We start from the raw sequence: 22,902 nt of genomic DNA on the forward strand, positions 1-22,902 counted from the left end.
TAAATATGATAGACTATGGTAGGCGTTTCAGGTGATTAATGCATTTCTGATATCATGTAATTTGTTAGAGGGTAACTGACATGTGGGTTATCCAATACAAAAATGGGGTGTGTACTTGCATTTCTTGAACATTTGAGCTTCCATGTTAGCTAGATTAATAAGATATACATCTAGTAAGTGATGCTAACTCAGACTAGGGTTTAGGGTTAGATGTCACAGCTGCAGAGCTGTGGAGTTCAACTGAGAATAGTATGACGCAAAGTCCTCGTTTAAAAATGTCACAATATAATGTCAAGAATTTCATAGAATACTCAGGGGTGAAAGTAAGCGGGTACGCCGTAACGGTAAATTGTGAACCTATCACAATATTTAAAACAAACATGGCAAGACATCTGCAGGCTATTATACCATCATTGTGGTATACGCTCCAAAAGCTAGTGCTGTTCGACGTGAACACAAAACATTTGCCAAGGCAGAGATGATTGGCCGGGACAGAGACACCCACGGACAGATCAATCGATGTAGAATACAATCGCTGAATGTCCTTACACGTTTTGGTGTTTGAATAGACGTCTCTTTCCATTCATCAAATGGTGGGTACAAAGTGCACCGTTTTAGAATCGGTTATTATTTTGGAGTAGACAAACGTGGTGCACAGCACCTTATTTTTGAAGTGATTTATTTGACAATCAGACGGAGACATGCCTGGTTGTGGCCATCCCACAAAAGGTAATACATTTTTACAGTTAAATGACGTCTTCATTATTAGGCCCATAAAAAAAATGTCACACATAGGAGGTCCCCGACCTTGTGGGGAACAAAAAGGTTCTGTCTGAGACATCCCAAATACTGTACATATGAGGTTTTGATTGGCCAGTTATGGGCTGATGAGTATTCTCGGATTAAAGTAGATTTAACTCAATTAAATCTACTTTCATCCGGGATAAATCTACTTTTACCCGAGAATACTCATCAGCGCATAACTGGCCAATCAAAACCTCACATGTACAGTATTTGGGATGTCTCAGACAGAACCTTTTGTGTCAAATATATTTTATCTCCCACTGTTCCTATGATTTCCGAAACTGTAAAATAATGGATGAATTGTTCAGTCATGTAAGTAGTCAGATTAAGGTTACTGCATACATAGACCCTAGTCTACCTTTCAACCCCACTCCTCTAGTAACAAGATGATGACTTGGCTGTGAGGGCTGATGGTCGACTGATTAGATCATCAGACTGGTATGGAAATGACAAAGTACAATTTTGTTTCAGCTTGGATTCCAATGGGAGTCAAAGCCGAGAGGAGAGTGGGAGGGAGAATGCAGTTCACGTCAGGCTAGAGGGACCTTTGGGTCCACGAGGCTCCAAAATGGGGTCAGGCCTGCAGAGTGAAAGACGACAATCGAGCATGTCCGATAATGGGAGCGTGACGCTTGGAGCCTAGCGCTTCAGCGTTCGTAAACTACAGAGGCAAAGGCGTAAAGTGGCTGGTTATCTGGCTTCAGTGGATAGTGGGAGATAAGGGAATGGAGGGTAAGGGAATGTTGGTGGGGCGGTTAAACAGGGGAGGTAACTAGCAAACGTTGATGTTTAAACGACAGTGAGCTAGGGCAGGAGGAGCCAGCACCACCTGGCCCTCCCTTGCCCACGTCATTGTGGCCAGTGGCATAAGTGTGTCAGCTGGTAGGGTTGACAGGGTGCAGCAGCTGAGGACGGCTGAGCGACATGCAGGGGCAGCCCACTGTAAACTAACCCCCCTGCAGGAGGGGAGGAGGCCAGGTCGGGCATGTGGCACTTTGGATTTAGAACGGTTACAAACGGCATACACAAATAAATGAGCTAAATTTAGAGTTGCGCGGCAGTGAAGGACTGGGGGCCCGGGCCTCGACTTTGGACATGGGAAGATGTCCCTTCAGGCAAAATAGTGTGGGACCAGTGTAGGGCTACTGCCATATAACCAAATGAAAACAATAACAGCATGATATGATAACATACACTATCCCCTAACAGTTGCACCCAGCCAGTGAGCAAAAACGACTGCAATACTTGCAGCAGATCAAGACTTTCTTGAGAAGGATGTGATTATTAAAACATTGTTATTATTGTTATAAGATTCAAGAGTATTCCGTTTCAAACTCGTTTTCAATTAAGTACACTGATATTTTAAACGCCACCAGGTTGAGATTAGAAAGGGGAAATGTAGTCTTGTCCTACTCTTCAGGAACGACTGGGTACAAACAGACTACTGAGAGAGAAATGTGACTGTACTGTAAATAAACCATCAGGAGATTGAGTTTAAGGGGAACTCCCCATGATGATAGACAAGTCGTTTTTAGGACATAACAAGTATCAGACTTACCTAGGAATACTTTTCCGTTTCTTCTTCTGGAGATGGCACCCCCTGCGGCACCTGTAGCTTTCTGTTGGAAACACAAGTCAACAGGTAGAAATTATATTCATGGATCAAGATATAGGTCTTAATATCTCAAAGCAAGCCATGAAACATCCCCATCGTTTTCAAAAAATGATTCATGAAAAATAAGAATACCAAAACTGTTTTGGTAAATGTAATGTTGGTTTATCAACACTAATACAACAGTCTGGTGTTGGCTGACAAACTGTCAATCATAACAGTATCAACCATAGAAATCCACATGTGGATAAATCAATCAATATGAAACCAAGTGCTTTTTCTTTTTTTTTACAATCAATAGAGTAGTCAGTAGACTGTCAACATTTCAAGTCACTAGCTAAGGCTACAAGCCCTTTCATTGTTAACGGACTGGGTCCTTCTGATCCAAATCGGGTTCAGGTGGATGCCCATCATTTATGTAATAGGGCAGGGAGGCGGCCACATCGGACAGAAAGAAGCGTGACGCACTCTGGGACCAACTGGCCACACGGGAAAACAGCAGACACAGGAGAAGGCGGAATGTGGCCAGCTGTTTCTGGACAGACCCAGGCATGGAAATAGAATCACTTGCAGGGGGGCTTATCTGGGGTCAATTAGAACCAAGAGGAAAACGGTAGCAGCTAAGGTTGTCGTTTACAACTGAACCTCCAATTTCTCCTACTGATTCTAAATAGAGACCGGCATTCTGACCTAGTTGATCTGTTGCTGTAAGATGGAGGAAAGAACTACATGACTATATCCATTTGTCAGGAAAACAGAAAAGTGAGTGATATTAAGTGACCATTTAAGTGATAGTAATATATAGAGAATATATCAAATTTTATTGGTCACTTACACATGGTTAGCAGATGTTAATGTGAGTGTAGCAAAATGCTTGTGCTTCTAGTTCTGACCGTGCAGTAATATCTAACAAGTAATCTAACAATTTCACAACAACTACCTTATACACACACACAAGTGTAAAGGAATGAATAAGAATATGTACATATAAATATATAGACGAGCGATGGCCGTGCGGCATAGGCAAGATGCAGCAGATGGTATAAAGTACAGTATATACATATGAGATGAGTAATGTAGGGTATGTAAACATTATATAAAGTGCCATTGTTTAAAGTGACACATTTATTACATCCTATTTCTAATTATTAAAGTGGCTAGAGATTTGAGTCAGTATGTTGGCAGCAGCCACTCAATGTTAGTGATGGCCGTTTAACAGTCTGATGGCCTTAAGCAGGTTGCTAGCAATAAAATAAGCATTGCGTGTTTTTTTTTTTTTAAGGTTGTATCAGGATGTGATGTAGATCAATATGTTTGTAGTATCACAACAATAACGAATCGTAGAATGCAGGCTTGAGGCTTCCTTCTCTCACCACAACAACGCATTTCTAACTTATTACTACCACATAGCATTTCTCAGGAGGCAGTTTAAATCGATGAGGATTATCAGAGTGACAGTCTCAACGAAAATCAATGGAGGGAAAGAACATGATCAAAAGGGTCAAAAATAAGGAAGAGGGATGGATTACACTTGCATGCAGAACTATGATAGGCTTACATACAATGATCCATCGCTGACTAATCTGAAATCGCACCAGCAATGGTGAGGTTATAGTGTGCCTATCCGTGCAATTATTCACGTCAGAAGACGCGCACTAATCACTGTATTGGTTGAACCTAACAGATCTGAAGATAAGGGACTTCCAAATGAATATGTACATAGGACCAAAAAAAAGTATCAGTTTAAAACAAAATGTCAAGTTTATAATCTCCAGGGTCACCACGACGTCAACATATGTGAGGGTTTATATGTTTTGTCGTCAAAAAGTGGCACACCAGATGACGTCAGATTTTAACCAACCAACCAGTAGGCAACGGTTAGTAAAGTACCAGATCATGTCAAAAGTGTTTAAGGATGATGTCATTGGAAAACATGTTTCTTCCTCTGTTTTCGTTTTGCCTCGAAAACATAGAAACGTGCTGTTTTCACATGCGTTGATGTTAGGGCAGTGCTGGAGATGACAAAGTTGCCATTTTTGTAAATGTCTCTTAAAATCCTCTAGAAAACTTACAAGCCAGCCTCTTATCAGTTCAATAGATATTTTCATTCAATGTTTTTTTTGCCAAAACTGAACACAAAGGAGCAGTACGTACTGTTTGCACTGTAAGTGTAGACTAATATAGAATTAAGCACATGGTATGACTCCTTACCTCTTTGACATGGCGTTTGAGATGCATGTAAACGCTCTGTCCGGTTTTACGGTAATGTCTCTCCACATGTTCTCTGCCAAAGCCCAGGAATGTGTTCATACACACATACAAACCTCCCTCAGACTCCTGTGGACAAAAACAACATGTGGTGAATAACATGCAAAACACACGCATTCTAGTGTTGTCAGCCAACAGACTGTTGGCTCAAAGTGGAGGAGAGATTGACTTCATCACTACTTGTTTTTGTAATAAGTGTTGACATGCTGAATGCACAGAGGTGTCTGTTAAAACTAATAGCACACAGCTCGGAGCCCCATGCATACCCCACATGACATGCCACCAAAAGGTCTCTTAACAATCCCCAAGTCAAGAACAGATTATGGGAGGAGCACAGTACTACATAGAGCCATGGCTACATGGAACTCTTCCACATCAGGTAACTGACGCAAGCAGTAGAATCAGATTTTAAAAACCATAAATATACACCTTATAGAACAGCAGGGACTGTGAAGAGACACACAATAAGACACGTACTCTACACACGTACACATGGATTTTGTATTGTAGGAATGTGGTAGTTGTGTAGTGGCCTGAGTGTTATGAAATGTAATGTCATAGTCACGTTTGTTGAATGGAGGAGACCAAGGCACAGCGTGATGTGAATACATTCTTCTATTTATTAACGAAGAAACACTAAAGAAACTATACAAAACGACAAAACTATCGTGCCGCTATATATAAACTATATTTAAACAGTGCAGACACAGGCAACTAACCATAGACAATAACCCACGAAATACCCAAGGAATATAGCTGCCTAAATATGGTTCCCAATCAGAGACAACAATAAACAGCTGCCTCTAATTGAGAACCAATCTAGGTTACCATAGACATGCATAACACCTAGACTAGTAAACACCCATAGACATACAAAACCCCTAGACAGGGTCAAAATCACATACGTCACCCATGTCACACCCTGACCGAACCAACATAATAAAGAAAACAAAGAATACTAAGGTCAGGGCGTGACAGTCATGTAATTTTAGAAATAGTTTAGAAATGCCTTATGTTGCTGGAGCCCAGGAAGAGTAGCTGCTGCCTTGGCAGGAACTAATTGGGATCCATAATAAATCCAAATGAATACACACCCATTTGAGGTAGCACGTGTCAGGAGCATCTGAAATGCTTTAGATGTACAGTGGGGTCCGACATTATTGACACCCTCGATAAAGATCAGAAAAAAATGACTGTATAAAATAAATTTAATTCAAAAACTGAGCTAATGTATATACAGTGTAAATACATTGTATTTTTTCATTTTTATAAAATTGCTAATAATCTATTTTCGCTTTGTCATTATGGGGTATTGTGTGTAGATGGATTAAATAAAACATTTAATTTAAAGTAACAAAAAGCTGGAAAAAGTCAAGGGGTCTGAATACTATCCGAATGCACTGTATGCTCAATTTTTTGTTGTTGAAATTATATTATTTTATACTTATTCAAATCAACCTTTTATTGGTCACATACGCATGGTTACCATATGTTATTGCGAGTGTAGCGAAATGCTTGTGCTTCTAGTTCCACAACAACTACCTAATACACACTAATCTAAAAGGGGTGAAATAAGAATATGTACATATAAATATATGGATGAGCAATGACTGAGCGGCATAGGCGAGATGCAATAGATGTATAAAATTCAGTATATACATATGGGATGAGTAATAACACGTAAATATTATTAAATTGGCATTAATAAAGTGACGAGTGATCCATTTGTTAGAGTGGCCAATGATTTCAAGACTGTATGTAGGCAGCAGCCTCACTGTGTTAGTGATGGCTGTTTAACAGTCTGATGGCCTTGAGATTGAAAAATAGCTTCGGTCTCTCGGTCCCAGCTTTGATGCACTTGTACTGACCACGCCTTCTGGATGGTAGTGGGGTGAACAGGCAGTGGCTCGGGTGATTGTTGTCCTTGATGATATTTTTGGTCTTCCTGTGACATCGGTTGCTGTAGGTGTACTGGAGGGCAGGTAGTTTGCCCCCCCCCCGGTGATGCGCTGTGCAGACCGCACCACCCCTGGACAGCCCTGCGGTTGTGGGCGGTGCAGTTGCCATACCAGGCGGTAATACAGCACGAAAGGATGCTCTCAATTGCGCATCTGTAAAAGTTTGAGAGGGTTTTAGGTGACAAGCCAAATTTCTTCATCCTCCTGAGGTTGAAGAGGCGCTGTTGCGCATTCAACACACTGTCTGTGTGGGTGGACAATTTCAGTTTGTCCGTGATGTGTACACCGAGGAACTTAACTTTCCACCTTGTCCACTGCTGTCCCATTGCTGTTTCCTGAAGGCCACGATCATCTCCTTTGTTTTGTTGACATTGAGTGAGGGGTTTTTCCTGACACCACACCAAGTGCCCTCATCTCCTCCCTATAGGCGGTCTCGTAGTTGCTGATCAGGCCTACTACTGTTGTGTTGTCAGCAAACTTGATGATGATCGAGTTGGAGGCGTGCATGGCCACGCAGTCATGGTGAACAGGGAGTACAGGAGGGGGCCACAGTGTTGAGGATCAGCAAAATGGAGATGTTCCTACCTTCACGACCTGGGGGTGGCCCTTCAGGAAGTCCAGGACCCAATCGCACAGGGCGGGATTGAGACCCAGGGCCTCAATGATGAGCTTGGAGTGTACTATGTTGTTGAATGCTGAGCTGTAGTTAATAAACAGCATTCTTACATTGGTATTCCTCTTGTCCAGATGGAATAGGGCAGTGTGGACCTATTGGGGCAGTATGCAAATTGCAATGGGTCTAGGGTGACAGGTAAGGTGGAGGTAATATGATACTTGACTAGTCTCTCAAAGCACTTCATGACAGAAGTGAGTGCTGTGGGCGATAGTCATTTCAGTTCAGTTACCTTTGACTTCTTGGGTACAGGAACAATGGTGGCCATCTTGAAGCATGTGAGGACAGCAGACTGGGATAGGGTGAGATTGAATATATCCGGAAACATCAGCCAGCTGGTCTGCACATGCTCTGAGAACACGGCTAGGGATGCTGCCTTGCGAGGGTTAACACGTTAAATGTCTTACTCACGTCGACCACGGAGAAGGAGAGCCCACAGTCCTTGGTAGTGGGACACTTCGGTGGCACGGTGTTGTTCTCAAAGCGGGTAAAGAAGGTGTTTAGTTTGTCTGGATGCAAGATGTCGGGTGTCCGTGACGAGGCTGATTTTGTTTTTGTAGTCCGTGATTGTCTGTGGACTCTGCCACATACGTCTCATGTCTGAGCCGCCGTTGAATTGCGACTCCACTTTGTCCCTATACTGACATTTCACTTGTTTGATTGCCTTGCGGAGTGAATAACTACACTGTTTGTATTCAAACATATTCCCGGTCATCTTTCCATGGCTAAATGAGGCGGTTCGCACTTTCAGTTTTGTGCGAATGCCGCCATCTATCCACAGTTTCTGGTTAATTGCTCAGAGAAATAGATTTTGTTTAACAATCAAATTGTTTTTTCAATTAGGTAGGGGTCAAAGTTATTGACACCCCTTCTTTCAATACCTTTCAAAACCTCACCTTGCGAGGATAACGGCACTAAGCCAGATCATTGATATGCTTAGTCTGTGCTTATGGGCTGCCATCTTCAAATCAAATGTATTTCGAAAGCCCTTCTTACATCAGCTGATATCTCAAAGTGCTGTACAGAAACCCAGCCTAAAACCCCAAACAGCAAGCAATGCAGGTGTAAATCAAATCAAATTTTATTTATCACATACACATGGTTAGCAGATGTTAATGCGAGTGTAGCGAAATGCTTGTGCTTCTAGTTCCGACAATGCAGTAATAACCAACAAGTAATCTAACTAACAATTCCTAAACTACTGTCTTATACACAGTGTAAGGGGATAAAGAATATGTACATAAGGATATATGAATGAGTGATGGTACAGAGCAGCATAAGCAAGATACAGTAGATGGTATCGAGTACAGTATATACATATGAGATGAGTATGTAAACAAAGTGGCATAGTTAAAGTGGCTAGTGATACATGTATTACATAAGGATGCAGTCGATGATATAGAGTACAGTATATACGTATGCATATGAGATGAATATGTAGGGTAAGTAACATTATATAAGGTAGCATTGTGGCTAGGAAAAACTCCCTAGAAAGGCCAAAACCTAGGAAGAAACCTCTTCAATTTAAACCACAGGTTTTCATTGGATTTCAAGTCTGGAGACTGGCCAATGAACCATTTATTTGTGGGTTGTGATGTGTGCTTGGGGTTTTTGCCTTTCTGGAAGATCCACTTGTGGCCAAGTTTCAGCCTCCTGGCAAAAACAACCAGGTTTTTGGCTAAAATATCCTGGTACTGGGTAAAGTTTATGATGCCCTTGCCCCATAGCATCAAAGATCCACCATATTTTACAGTAGGTATGGGGTTCTTGTCATTTCAATGCCAAACCCACTATTGGTGTTAGTGGCCAAAGAGCTCTATTTTCATGTGATCTGATCAAAGCACCAGTTCCAAGCCAGGTGCCAATGCCGTTTAGCAAACTCAAGGCATTTACCTTTGTTGGATGACATGAAAATAGATCTCTTTGGCCATGCAGACCAGTGGTGGATTTGGTGTCAAAAGTTGAACACATGAGCAGAAAAGAAGGTAGTGAAAACACGGGTGTCAATAATTTTGACCCTTACCTTTTTGAGAAACATTTTTTTACTTGTTAAACAAAATATTTCTCTGAGCAATTGTATTTGTATAACATTTCCCATTTTCTGTGTATATAATATAGCTCAGTAGTTGTATCCTTTATTTTTGCTCACCTTTAAAAAAGGGTGTCAATCATTTAAGTGTCAATCATTTAAGACCCCACTGCCATAACAATGTCAATTCCAAATAGGTGGTTCAAAAATCTGAACATCAGATACCCAGAGGGCGGAGAACCAATAACATTGTGCCCCTGCCACTAGCATCTAACCTGCCTTGCATCACCCCAAACACACTAGAAAACAAAAATGGGTTCTTAAGGTGTGCTTACTTTGGGTCTCTAATGGTAACTCGCCAGATGGAATCCATTAATAAATGGTACAGGGCATACTCAGTACATGGACAATGCAATTCGCTCAGTTTGTACTGATATCTTCTTATATTGATGTTGTTTCATCAAGGTGTAAAAACATTTGGGGTCAATGCGCAAAGGATGTCAAATTTTCAAGGATATTGGAATTCCAGGATATTGGGATTTGTCAGCAGGGTTGTGTCAATAAAATATTAGGCAATTTACATATAGGCCTAAATCAAGTGTTTTTGCATTCAGGATGTTATTTTTTGAAATACACCTAGAACATGGTTTCATGTTTGAAACAGTGTAACTCCAGTGTGTGGCTTTACAGACCGTGCAAATAGTTCAACTTTATTTAACTAGGCAAGTCAGTTAAGAACAAATTCTTATTTTCAATAACAGCCTAGGAACAGTTAACTGGTTAACTGCCTTGTTCAGGGACAGAATGACACATTTTTACCTTGTCAGCTCAGGGATTCGTTCTTGCAACTTTTCAGTTACTAACCCAATGCTCTAACCACTAGGCTACCTGCCAGCCCTAACTAACTGCCTACCACCAGCAAAATTCCTTGCTCAACTGACACGCAACTTCAATGCAGAGGCCTACAAGAGCCTCATTTCCACACAACGACAGAGGTTAATGTTTAACAAAAATATATTCACACAAATAACCATGCCTGATGATTCAAACGGAGTTATTCCCCCGCTCTATGATCGCTACATACCTCAGTCTGAGACTGCCATCGTTTAAGTCGTTTGTGGTGCCGTCAAAATGTGTAGTGTTGTACAGACCAAAGTCATCGATTGGCTCATATCTCTAACCAATTACAGTACACTATATGTCCAAAAGTATGTGGACACCCACTTGTCGAACATCTCATTCCAAAATCACGGGCATTAATATGGAGTTGGTCCCACCTTTGCTGCTATAATAGTCTACACTCTTCTGGGAAGGCTTTCCACTAGATGTTGGAACATTATTGTGGGGACTGGCTTCCATTCAGCCAAAAGAATATTAGTGAGGTCAGGCACTGATGTTGGGTGATTAGGCCTGGCTCGCAGTCAGCATTCCAATTCATCCCAAAGGTGTTCAATGGGCTTCAGGTCAGGGCTCTGTGCAGGCCAGTCGTTGTTCTTCCACACCCATCTCGACAAACCATTTCTGTACGGACCTTGTTCTGTGCACAGGGGCATTGTCATGCTGGAACAGCAAATTAACCTTTCTCAAACTGTTGCCACAAAGTTGGAAGCACCGAATCATCTACAGTGTCATTGTACGCTGCAGAATTAAGATTTCCCTTCACTGGAACTAAGAGGCCTAGCCCTAACCATGAAAAAGAGCCCCAGACTATTATTCCTCCAACACCAAACTTTACAATTGGCACTATGCATTGGGGCAAGTAGCGTTCTCCTGGTTTCCACCAAACCCAGATTCATCCGTCAGACTGCCAGATGGTGAAGCGTGATTCATCACTGCAGAGAACACATTGCCACTGTTCCAGAGTCCAGAGGCTGCCGCTTGGCATTGCGCATGGTGATCTTAGGCTTGTGTGCGGCTGCTCGGCCAGGCAAACCCATTTCATGAAGCTCCAGACGAACAGTTCTTGTGCTGACGTTGTGTCCCTGGGCAGTTTGGAACTCGGTAGTGAGTGTTGCAACCGAGGACAGACCATTTTTACGCGCTTCAGCACTTGGTGGTCCCGTTCTGTGAGCCTGTGTGGCCTAGCACTTTGCGGCTGAGCTATTGTTGCACCTAGACGTTTCCACTTCACAATAGCAGCACTTACAGTTGACTGGGGCAGCTCTAGCAGGGCAGAAATTTAACGAACTGACTTGTTGGAAAGGTGGCATCCTATGATGTTGCCACGTTGTCAGCAACGGTTGTGGCTGATATCGCCGAATCCACTCATTTGAAGGGGTATCCACATATTAATTTTCAAAATGCCGGTTTACCAACATGTGATTTGGCTTTGGGCCAAACCATCAATTTCTGGGACTAATAACGATTAGAATGTGTTGGCATTCTAGAAATTGTCAGGGAGGTACTCAGATCCAGTCTCGTTACAGAGAAGAAACAAACTTCTGTGGGCGTGGCATAGTGTTTGGCTGGAGCAAGGAGTTTGGGTAGCAGGGCAACAAATAACCCTCCATACTAACCTATATCTGTACTTGGGAGTATAGACCCTCATAAAACTCTGCGACATACCTTAAAGTAGCTCGACACACAAGCTTCAAGCACAGGGATAAAAATAACCAACCCAAGTCTCCAGTCTGACATGATAAACTCCAGACAGATGAGTCACTTTCAAAATGGCAATTCTCATTAATAAAATGTTTGGTAGCAAAAAACGTTGAATAATCAGTCCAAAAAGCCAAACACTTGGGAGCCACAAGCTTCAGCATTAAAACCTGTAATAACGTGTGTGTGTTTCAGTTAATCGGTATTGTGAAGTAAGTACCCCAAGATGGCTCTATTATTCCTTTTACGTCCAACTAATGTATTAAGCCAGCAACACACTTGTGTCCCCCATGGGCCGACTCGTACGTAAAACATCCTCCATTCAAGGCCGTAAAGGTTGCCTTAACTCGATTGAATGGCTCGTCGGTCTACCAAAAATAAAAAGGGAAGATATGTGTACCATTTTAATAAAACTATTTTACACCACCATTTTACGATTTTCGGCCAGCTTCCAGATGTTGCACATCGCATTAGTGTTGTTTAGTGGTTAGAGCGTTGGGCCAGTAACCGAAAGGTTGCTGAATCGAATCCCCGTGCTGACACTGTAAAAATCTGTCATTCTGCCCCAGAGCAAGGCAGTTAATCAACTGTTCCATGGGGACCTAAGACATGGATGTTGATTATGGCAGCCCCCCGCACCCTCTCTCATTCAGTTGAAATGCATTGTTGTACAAATGACTAGGTATCCCCCTTCCCCTTACTCCTGGCTTAATGTGCAACACAACCTCATGAAGTAGCATTAGCAACCCTAGCAAGGTGGTAGAAAATTCTTTCCCCCGTTTTCTATGTATTTGATGCCATTCCACTTATACCGCTCCAGCAATTACCACGAGCCCGTCCTCCCCAAATAAGGTGTCACCAACCTCCTGTGGAGCCGGTCCATGGGGGACCCAAATGTATTACAAGCTACACTGACTGCTCCACACCTAAAAGGTAAGACATCAGGAAGAGCTGCCCTCAAGAGGTATTGGCGCTCCTCAATGAAGTGGCAGATGACAAGTCACTCACATTGAAATAAATGGATGGACCACCATTTCTAAGAACTCCTATTTTCTCCATCCCATAACCGTGAGCAATAACTCCCATATCAATATAACGCTATTCTAGTGATTTTACGTGTGTGACTTTGAAATAGCGCCTTTTCAACAAACGAAATCCCCTTCCACGTGATGTAAACATAATTATTTATGTTTCAAGTTCAAGAGAACGGTGGTCATAGAACTCCCAGGTCCAGACACAAAACAGCGCAACGTTTGCTAATTGACGTGTGTTAGCGCAGTTTACAAGACAGCCTGGACCACACAAACACACCATAATATTGGGAGACTTACGGGCGAATCGTAGGAAAAGGCACATTCACTCTTGAAAACCCTGTCTCCTGTTCTGGGAACTCTGATGGTGGGCATATAAGGGACCAGCAGCTCTCCTAGATCTGCAGCCATCCTCCCATTCCTACTTCTCGCACTACAATGCTACGGGAGTCATTAGAGCAGGCTGTCAAGAGGAGAGATCCTATTTTTAAATCATTCGGTCTCGACATTCTTCCAGCGACTGGGGATATGACGCGGAAAACATAACGGGGGAACTCATTAAAAAAACACCCAAAAGGTCTTTGCAGGTGCGAGGGCTACCAAATTGCGTGTGTAAATAAAGAATTGTATTGCTCTATTTACCATGAAGCGCACTGAACGGTGTAACTCGAGCGGTCACACCCACCCAATTGATTAAACCACACACAAATGACTACACCACCAATGTTTTCTCTGACTATTCTCTTTTCAAATGTTAATAGGCTACACATTCCACCTCTTGACTTTTGTGCCGCAGGCTACATGCCACATAAATTCGGGCAATTAAAAGAGTTACACTACATACTTTAAGGGGGGCAAACAGTTTTTTCGACCACACTGCCACACTGACTTTTCAAAGTTGCTAATAAGTATATAAGCGCCGAAAGTTGTTACATACATTTGAGAGCATGAATCTTTTGTTAATGTTTGTACCACAATTCTGCATCATATCAATATGTGTACACACACTTTTACCCTAGTCTGTTTCCTTTCATTTAATTTGACCAAAACTTCTGTAATCAGTCCAAGTATGCACCTCAATAGTCCCAAGTGGCTTCACTCATCTGCATTGATATGAAAATGGACAAGTAAAGCAAATATACTGAGTATCGATCATTGGGATGTTGCTTTCACTCAGACTGTTTCCATGACAGTAAAGAATGAAGGAGGGAGCAATGTCATCACAGCAGTGCCATCTAGTGGACAATAATGGGTTATGACAAAGACACTACTCTTAGGTTTGACAATAGAATAAAGGAATCACAGCAAAAGTAACAGCAACGGCTGCTACTTTTTTTTTCTTCTTTTTTTTTACTGCTGTCGTGAACGTTGGAATGACATCATAACATTGCTGCTAAATGGGAGAAATAGAAAGTCGTGCACCACTGCAAGAGAATGGGTCGTTCAGTACGTGCCATTGTAAAACATTTAGCCAAATGAACGTGCCCCTGCTAAACAACATTGTAATTGTGAAGCCCATTAGGATACAGTATTAGATGTCTAAAGATGGAAAACAACATTTCAATGTATAGACAGATACTTTATTTTAGTCATGAAGAAAATAATATACAAACAGTGATCCTGATCGCCAGTGGTGTAAAGTACTTAGTAGTACTTAAGTGGTTTTTGGGGGTATCTGTACTTTACTTTACTATTTATATTTTGGACATTTACTTTTACTTCACTAAATTCCTAAAGAAAATACTGTACTTTTAACTCCATACATTTTCACTGATACCCAAAAGTACTAGTTACAATTTAATAATTAGCAGGACATGAAAATGGTCCAATTCACACACTTATCAAGAGAACATCCCTGGTCATTCCTACAGCCTCTGATCTGGTGGACTCACTAAACACAGATGCTTCATTTGTAAATTATGTCTCAATGTTGGAGTGTGCCCCTGGCTATCCATAAATTTAGAAAATTGTGCCGTCTGGTTTGCTTAAAATAAGGAATTTGAAATTATTCACTTTTGATACTTAAGTATATATTAGCAATTACATTTACTTTTCATACTTAGGTATATTTAAAACCACACACCTTTAGACTTTTACTCATGTAATATTACTCAAGTAGTGACTTTCACTTTTACTTGAGTAATTTTCTATTAAGGTATCTTTACTTTTACTGACAATTGAGTACTTTTTTCACCACTGCTGATCGCTGACAGTTTACACTGAGTGGTGGGACCGTTTGATTTAATGTTGTAGGCGACCAGATTCTTGTCCAGTGTCTCAATCTGGAACCAGGGTCTTCCTTTGTTCTCATCTGTTTACGCACCTCTAACTGTTGCAGTCTGCAGATACAAAAACATAGGATTTGTTGGCAAATTAATGTGTACAGATTAAAGATTTATATTGTCGACATTGTCTGTTTTCTTTCATATTTTCCTGCTGTTTTGCTCACACAAACAAAAAAGGAATCCATGTTATGTTTTTATTTGTCATATGTACAGGATACACACAGTATACACCGTCCAATCAATCAAATGCATACATGCAGATTCCTTCACAACAATGCAACAATAAAAAATAATAAAACATAAGGCACTGTTTCAAGTAGATGTCCTGGATGGGTGGCAGCATGGTCTCAGTGATGTACTGGGCCGTCTTTAACACCCGCTGGAGGGCCTTGCAATCATGGACGGAGCAATTCCAGTACCAGGCTGTGATACAACCGATTAGGATGCTCTCGATGGTGCAGCGGTAATATTTGGAAAGGACTCGGGGTGGCATGCCGAATTTCTTCATCCACCTTAGAAATTAGAGACGCTGTTGTGGCCTCTTAACAAGAGGTGTGGTGTTATTGGTCCAGGTTAAGTCCTATGTAATATGGACGTACAGGAACTTAAAACTGATGACTCTCTACTGCATTACCATTGATGTGAATCGGGGCATGTTTGTGTCCTATGCTTCCTGAAGTCAACAATCAACTCCTTTTTTTTTGCTGACGTTGAGGGAGAGGTTGTTGTCCTGGCACCACAATGCCAGTTCACGTACCTCCTCCCTATAGACTGGCTTGTCATTGTTGGCACTATGTTCACTGTGTGACACTCACCTTATCTCGCCCTTCTCAGACTCAATCTGAATCAGGGCCATCATTTTCTCATAGTCTTTCACTGGGGAGTCATAGAAGGTCCGTGAGATCCACCTGGTGATAGGATGCTGCAAATATAGGGACAACAATGACTCAAAAGCTACTTTGCCCAAGTCTGATTGTAAGCAATCTCCAGAGGATCGCCTATGCGAGTAACTTTGTTTATAGATGATTTCCATTTAATTTTCTGATAAAATGATTAGTCACTTTTTCCAAAAAAGACTTGAACTGTGATAAGAGGAAACAACTGCGACAAAGGGCTCGAAGTACGTTGTAATACTCTCAATGCTCAGGCTCATACCCTTCAGGAATCTCAGCCAGTTCAGCCTCACCTTAAAAAACAGAATAATATATTCAGTTTAATTCCTCATTTACCATGTTTCTCCATAAACATTCATAAAAAAGTGGCCATGCTTGTATTGGAGTGCTGTCATTGTAATCCATGTCACATATAAACATTGGAATGTTTCTGTACATCAATGGAAACATCTACACATACTTACTGACAAACACATTCACAGATGTCACAAAGACGGCAACTGGGATTCCAGTAAGATAGTGAACTCTGTGGTTCAGTGCTGTAAACCAAACAACATAATTTATTTTGCAGTAGGCTAGTTCTAGTCTGAATAACTAGCTACTTACTAATAATTGCAGAAACCTCCTGTCATAGAAGCCAGTGGGCTTGATGACAATCATCGGCTTCCCATGGCTTCCCCAGCGTACTGCCACTGCAAAGCAAAGTTCAGGGATGTTAGGCATTGCAACACATTATTTATGTGGGAATCACCGTATTGTTGCACTAAATAAGGTACAGGTAACTGCCAAAATAAAGGAGACACCGACATAATGTGTCTTAATGGGGTGTTGGGAAACCACGAGCCAGAATAGCTTCAATGTACCTTGGCATAGATTCTACAAGTGTCTGGAACTCTATTGGAGCAAAGCGACACCATTCTTCCACGAGATGTTCCATAATTTGGTGTTTTGTTGATGGTGGTGGAAAATGCTGTCTCAGGCGCCGCTTCAGAATCTCCCATAAGTGTTCAATTAGGTTGAGATCTGGTGACTGAGAGGCCATGGCATATAGTAGACATTGTTTGCTAGTGTCACAAGATAAAAGATAATTTGCCCTTATTAAACTCACCAAATAATTTTCCATCAATGGATGTTGATTTAACTTGTTTGACTGCTATAATTTAGCAAAACGGCACAAGGGAGTATGATATATGGCCAATATACCACAGCTAAGGGCTGTTCTTAAGCATGAAGCAACACGTGACTGGATACAGCCGGTAACCATGGTATCTTGGCAATATACCTCAACCCATGGGGGGGGGGGGGGGGCTTATTGCTATTATAAACTGGTTACCAACATAATTAGAGCAGTAGAAAGTATTTTTTGGCCATACCCGTGGTATATGGTCTGATATACTATGGCTTTCAGCCAATCAGCATTCAGGGCTCGAACCACGTTTATAATTGTAAATAAATCCCCTTTGCACATGTGCATAGCTATAGATACATTCGACCGGAGAGTTTGAGTGATGAAAGTTGGACGGCGGATTTCGAAATCTCTGCGCAAGAAACACTTGGACGAACATAAAAAACTAATGTTAGGCAATTTTCTGGCAATTGTGCTGTTATTATGTGTCCGTTGTTAAGACTGCAAACCGTTATAAATGGCCCATTTGCAAGATTGACTTGTCATTTCAATAGGCATAGGCTACAGACAAAAATCTGGGTTTATGATTGTAATTCAACTTTGCCATGATTTTCTTCGATAAAGGCAGGTAGTCTATAGGCCTACATCTCATTTCAGATAGTCTAGTAGCCTAGACAAGATGTAGGCAAGATGTAAACTAAACAATTTAGTTCAAATTTACAGACACATTTATTCAATATGAATAGCGAGGCGATTTCGAGGTAAGAAGTGCTTGTTTATCCCAATAGCCTGCTGGAATAGGCTACTGAGGATGGGTATATCATTTCAATCACTGAATAAAATATTAATTATATGTATATAAACTGAATATGCTTGACAACAACAGCCAGTGATTATTACCTGTAGCTTAATCTGACTCCTGTTACCGTCAATCTAACCGAGTTCTAACAACTGATCGGCAATTGCGATAGAGCTTTGATAACTTCCAATTTAATTAACTAAACATGCCCATTAATAATTTCATAATAACATAAGGCTACAACAAGAATAAACTGATGTTATATGGTATTTATAAAATTGGTTTGCCTGCTCCAGGTAGGCTACAGGGATATCAACATTTCAACATATTTACTGTATTAAATGGTAGCCTACAATGGCATATAAATGACAAGTCAATCTCGGAAATAGGCCATTTATAACAGTTTTTAGTCTTAACATCTGGCATATAATAACAGCACAGTTGCCAGAAAATTGCTTAACATTAGTTTTTTATGTTCATCCTAGTGTTTCTTGCTCAGAGATTTCGAGATCCTCTGGCCAACTTTCATCACTCAAACTCTCCTGTCGGATTTATCTATAGTTATGCACATGTGCAAAGGGGATTTATTTACAATTATAAATGTGGTTCGAGCCCTGAATACAGCCTGGTATACAGTCTGATATACCACGGCTGTCAGCCAATCAGCATTCAGGGCTCGAACCAACCAGTTTATAACAGACCATATACCACGGGTATGACAAAAAAAAACCTTTTACTGTTCTAATTACGTTGGTAACAATTTTATAATAGCAATAAGGCACCCCGGGGGTTTGAGGTATATGGCCAAAATACCACCGCTAAGGGCTGTATCCAGGCACTCCGTGTTGCGTCATAAATAAGAACAGCCCAGAGCCATGGTAAATTGACCATATACCATCCCCCTTGTGCCTTATTGCTTTTAATCATAACAGTCAAACAAGTTCAATCGACATCCATTCATGGAAAATTATTTGGCGAGTTAAAAGCTAATTATTTTTTCTCTTGCGACATATAATTATTATTATTATTTTGAGGAAAACCACATTTTGCTTCTAATGTCATGACAAGTTACTATGATATTCCTTCCTAATTGGCTCGATAAGGTAATGTAAAAAGGTTTTATTGCATAAATATGGCAACTATATGGGCCAGTTTTCAGTCCCTTGCCCGAGTTTTGAGTAGTCATTGGACTATTAATTTTAGCTAGACCTGGCAACCCTGTGAAACATGCAGACACCTTATCAAGCTCAGTGCCTTTCAAATGTTGTAACAATGCTGAGGGCTCCGCATATCGCTCGGCATTGACATGATTGGTTGACGGTAGGTGGGGGCGGGTTCTGCATCTCAGAACTAGAGGCGTCACTACAGACCGTAGTTCGATTCCAGACTATATCACAACCGACCGTGAGCCAATCAGCATTCAGGGCTCGAACCAACCAGTTTATAACAGACCATATACCACGGGTATGACAAAAAAAAACCTTTTACTGTTCTAATTACGTTGGTAACAATTTTATAATAGCAATAAGGCACCCCGGGAGTTTGAGGTATATGGCCAAAATACCACCGCTAAGGGCTGTATCCAGGCACTCCGTGTTGCGTCATAAATAAGAACAGCCCAGAGCCATGGTAAATTGACCATATACCATCCCCCTTGTGCCTTATTGCTTTTAATCATAACAGTCAAACGCTCGGCATTGACATGATTGGTTGACGGTAGGTGGGGGCGGGTTCTGCATCTCAGAACTAGAGGCGTCACTACAGACCGTAGTTCGATTCCAGACTATATCACAACCGACCGTGATTGTAACGTTAATGTATGGAACTGAGAGTCATGATCAAGGGCTAGTAAAGTTACTGAGTACCACGAGCGAGTCATGTAAACTATGGAGAAAAAAAATATGTAAAATGAGACGTGTATGTTGTTATTTGCAGCGGCAAGAGACAGTTGAAAGTAAACTATCAATTTGTGACAGCAGGAAGCTAGCCAGCCAAAGGACTGGTCACAAGAAATTGCCCAAATTCTTTTTTTTAATAAGGTAATTGTAGACTAGGCAAGCGTTAAATTGCCATTTACCTTGATCCGTGCATGCTGCAGTTCTGCTGAGCAAGTTCAACGCAGAATTCTCCTATTTTAGAGGATTTAGCATAGCAGCAGACTAAAGAACACTCACGCCCACCATCGCTGCTGCGGCCAGGCATACCGTTCTGTGATAGGTCCGTGACTACAACGTGAAGCCAAAATTTGCGAATGTGAAGCCATATTTGCGAAGGGAAACAAATATGCGAATAATAAAGTAAAGATTTTATGTTAACATTTTTTAAAAACTTTTGTTCATGATTCAAATTACCAAAAGTGTTTCGAATGAGTTTTTGTTTTATTTATTTTAATGATGCATTCTGGGTAGGGAGTTATAGCAAAGATGGCGGCGACCTCAGTAGGACGCGTTTTGACACTTTGCAGACAGTTTCAAAACGCTTTTAGGATTTCTACATCCTTAGCCGTCCAACAGTCTGCTCTCACTTTGACCAAATCTCAGTCTTATCTTGATAGGTAAGAACCTAATACCGAATATGACCGTAACGTTAGTTCGTTAGCTTCAGAACCTTAATAACTAACATTTCATAATAATGGCACAGAGAAATAATGAAATGGCGATTGGCGAGGATGATGCTGAATAGATTACCATTCAGTACTTGAATCTGCTGTCTTCCCCTCTTTGTTAGGTTAACGTATCCACTTTTGAGCTCAAATTGGCACTGTCATGTTGGCCAGTGTCGGCCTCTGCACACTACCATCAGCAGAAGAGGACTTGAGGAGTTTTTCGACATACCTGAAAACTGGGGGGAGGCAACAGTGAAGTCAGGTAAGACTTTTTTCCAGTATATCTACTGATCACCAAATCAACGTTTTTTTATGAATTCCTCCTAAGGGACTGGTAAGTAGCTGAGTGTAACATTTATTATTTTAATGATTTAATTGTAGGAGCACCATGGACTGCCAAGCAACTAAGGATGAAAAGTAATGAAGACTTACATAAGCTCTGGCAAGTAGTGAAGGTTGACATTGAATGAAGACCACTGACCTCCAGAATGAATGTTCATAAACTAAAAGGTGAAAATCTTGTTTTCACTGTTCTCACAGGTATGTGCTCCTGAAAGAGAAGAACATGCTGCTTACCATTGAGCAGGAGTCCAAAAGACAAAGAATTCAGATGCCAAGTCCAGAGCGCCTAAAGAAGGTAAATATGACATAGGCCTATGTTTTCTGACCAGGTTCATTAATATTGAACATTGAGGTATTCCTAGTAGAGCACAGTCATTTAGTGACCGTCCACACACAGAAATTGAGACAACCCTTATCTCTTCAGATCGAAAGGTCCATGAAGAGACTAGACACAGTGGTGAAGGAGAGAGAAGACGCCCTCCGGCTGCTGCAGACAGGCCAGGAGAGAGCAAGACCTGGGGCCTGGAGAAAGGACATCTTTGGACGGGTCTACTGGTACGTAGCTTCCATACACAATACACCACTGTGATACATAGAAGTATTGCCTTCCACAATAACCAAATGTTGCTTTTACCTTACTGGCCTTGTTTCCCATTACATTTTTAAGCAAATGTTCAAAATGTAGCATGTTAGCCTGGCCTAGACTGAGTGAAGTGTTGTTGAACCGTCTTTGGAAAACTATCGGGGGAGAGGAATTACCTGCTCGAAGCAATCAAAGGCAGTTTCCCTAAAATATTAATTGTTACTTCACAGGTGTCAAATGGTAAGATTGATTGTCATTGCTAACTCTGCGATCTTAAATGTTTTTCTAGGTACCGGTTTAGAGAGCATGCCCTTCCTTGGTACATGAACAAGAGATACAAACGCAAACGTTTCTACACACCATTATTTGTCACCCCCCACATAAGGTAAGGAACATCGTTCGTGCATTCGTTTATAACCGTACCTCCAAGCAGAGCACTTAATCATATCACATCTTGCATAACACTTTCACAAGGGCAAATGCAATCGTCTGTTGTCACAAGTTGTCTTTCTTTTTTCCAGGCTTCGTCTAGAGAAACACCTCCGTGCTAAGACCAGAATACAGAACAAGGAGAGAGAAAAACAAACCGTACTCCAGGAGAAGTTTCCCCAAATGAAGGCCCAGTCATCATGAAGACCTTCATTGACCAAGAAACATTCACCCCTCCTGCAATTCACATTGGAGCATGTGACTGTATCCTCTGTTTTTTGCATAAACGTGTCTGTCATTAGCTTTTATTTAATGTACTGTTTCATGTTGGTAAACTGGCATTTATGTTTCCTCTGTATCATGATGCCTTGATTATGGTTATTCATATTAAAGTGATGTACAGACACTGTGTGCCATATTTTAAACCACATAATTCAAAATGTGTCCTTGAACATAACTAAAATTATTTAAGTCGAAAGATAGCGCCAACAATAAATTGTAGGTAAATAAATATTCTGATATACCAGCAATTGTCACAGCAGGTATTCTGAACATTATTGTCTATGTTGAACAGGATTGTCTTCATTTTTGACTGCTCAGACAAGTGTGGCAAAAACTAATTATGAAAGTGAACATTGTCTAACATCAAAGTTCGAGTTGTACACCTTCAACACTTATCGACATTACAAGACAGATCTTTAACTTCCATTCCAGGTATGGTCAATGATGAAACCACTATAGGCCAGTGATATAGATACATATTAGAATAGGTTTGTTTTGGACTTATGAATATAATTTAATGTATAAAATCTATTTAACAGGGTCAAATAACCAGCTGGCTTTGTGATGTCACAAATGTAGCTGATG

The 22,902-nt window shown here is 41.1% G+C and overlaps 2 protein-coding genes and 1 long non-coding RNA gene across 4 annotated transcripts in view; 1 reads left to right on the top strand and 2 right to left on the bottom strand.

Moving 5' to 3' along the window:
• The window catches only part of LOC135512536 (ubiquitin carboxyl-terminal hydrolase 13-like), a 52,462-nt gene extending 39,077 nt beyond the window's left edge, over positions 1–13,385 (bottom strand). Inside the window, exons 1-3 of the mRNA XM_064934659.1 lie at positions 13,274–13,385; positions 4,628–4,753; positions 2,363–2,423 (exon numbers count right to left, since the gene is read on the bottom strand). Of these exons, the coding sequence (XP_064790731.1) occupies positions 2,363–2,423; positions 4,628–4,753; positions 13,274–13,384 (298 nt within the window). The 5' untranslated portion in view covers position 13,385. The remainder of the gene's footprint in view (positions 1–2,362; positions 2,424–4,627; positions 4,754–13,273) is intronic.
• A 2,044-nt stretch (positions 13,386–15,429) lies between these two features.
• Positions 15,430–20,294, bottom strand: LOC135512538 (uncharacterized). 2 transcript variants are annotated; one of them, XR_010451427.1, is made up of 3 exons: positions 20,154–20,294; positions 16,758–16,843; positions 15,430–16,444 (listed from the first exon to the last, which is right to left on the bottom strand). It is a non-coding gene; the product is annotated as an uncharacterized LOC135512538 (long non-coding RNA). The 2 variants fall into 2 exon arrangements; XR_010451428.1 differs by having other exon boundaries at positions 16,616–16,843.
• Positions 20,295–20,382: 88 nt separating this feature from the next.
• mrpl47 (mitochondrial ribosomal protein L47) lies at positions 20,383–22,441 on the top strand. The gene is made up of 7 exons (XM_064934660.1): positions 20,383–20,630; positions 20,804–20,943; positions 21,063–21,123; positions 21,222–21,318; positions 21,448–21,578; positions 21,896–21,991; positions 22,128–22,441. The coding sequence occupies exons 1-7, from the start codon at positions 20,500–20,502 to the stop codon at positions 22,237–22,239; spliced, it is 768 nt and encodes a 255-aa protein (XP_064790732.1). The 5' UTR covers positions 20,383–20,499; the 3' UTR covers positions 22,240–22,441.
• The last annotated feature ends 461 nt before the right edge of the window (positions 22,442–22,902 follow it).

Source organism: Oncorhynchus masou, chromosome 24 (assembly GCF_036934945.1).
Source record: "Oncorhynchus masou masou isolate Uvic2021 chromosome 24, UVic_Omas_1.1, whole genome shotgun sequence".
NCBI lineage: Eukaryota > Metazoa > Chordata > Actinopteri > Salmoniformes > Salmonidae > Oncorhynchus > Oncorhynchus masou.

Coding starts and splice junctions, on each gene's coding strand:
- mrpl47 (XM_064934660.1), top strand. CDS start 20,500: ATGGCGGCGACCTCAGTAGGACGCGTTTTGACACTTTGCAGACAGTTT. Junction 21,124..21,221: donor GAAGACTTACATAAGCTCTG/GCAAGTAGTGAA, acceptor CTGTTCTCACAG/GTATGTGCTCCTGAAAGAGA. Junction 21,992..22,127: donor TTTGTCACCCCCCACATAAG/GTAAGGAACATC, acceptor TCTTTTTTCCAG/GCTTCGTCTAGAGAAACACC.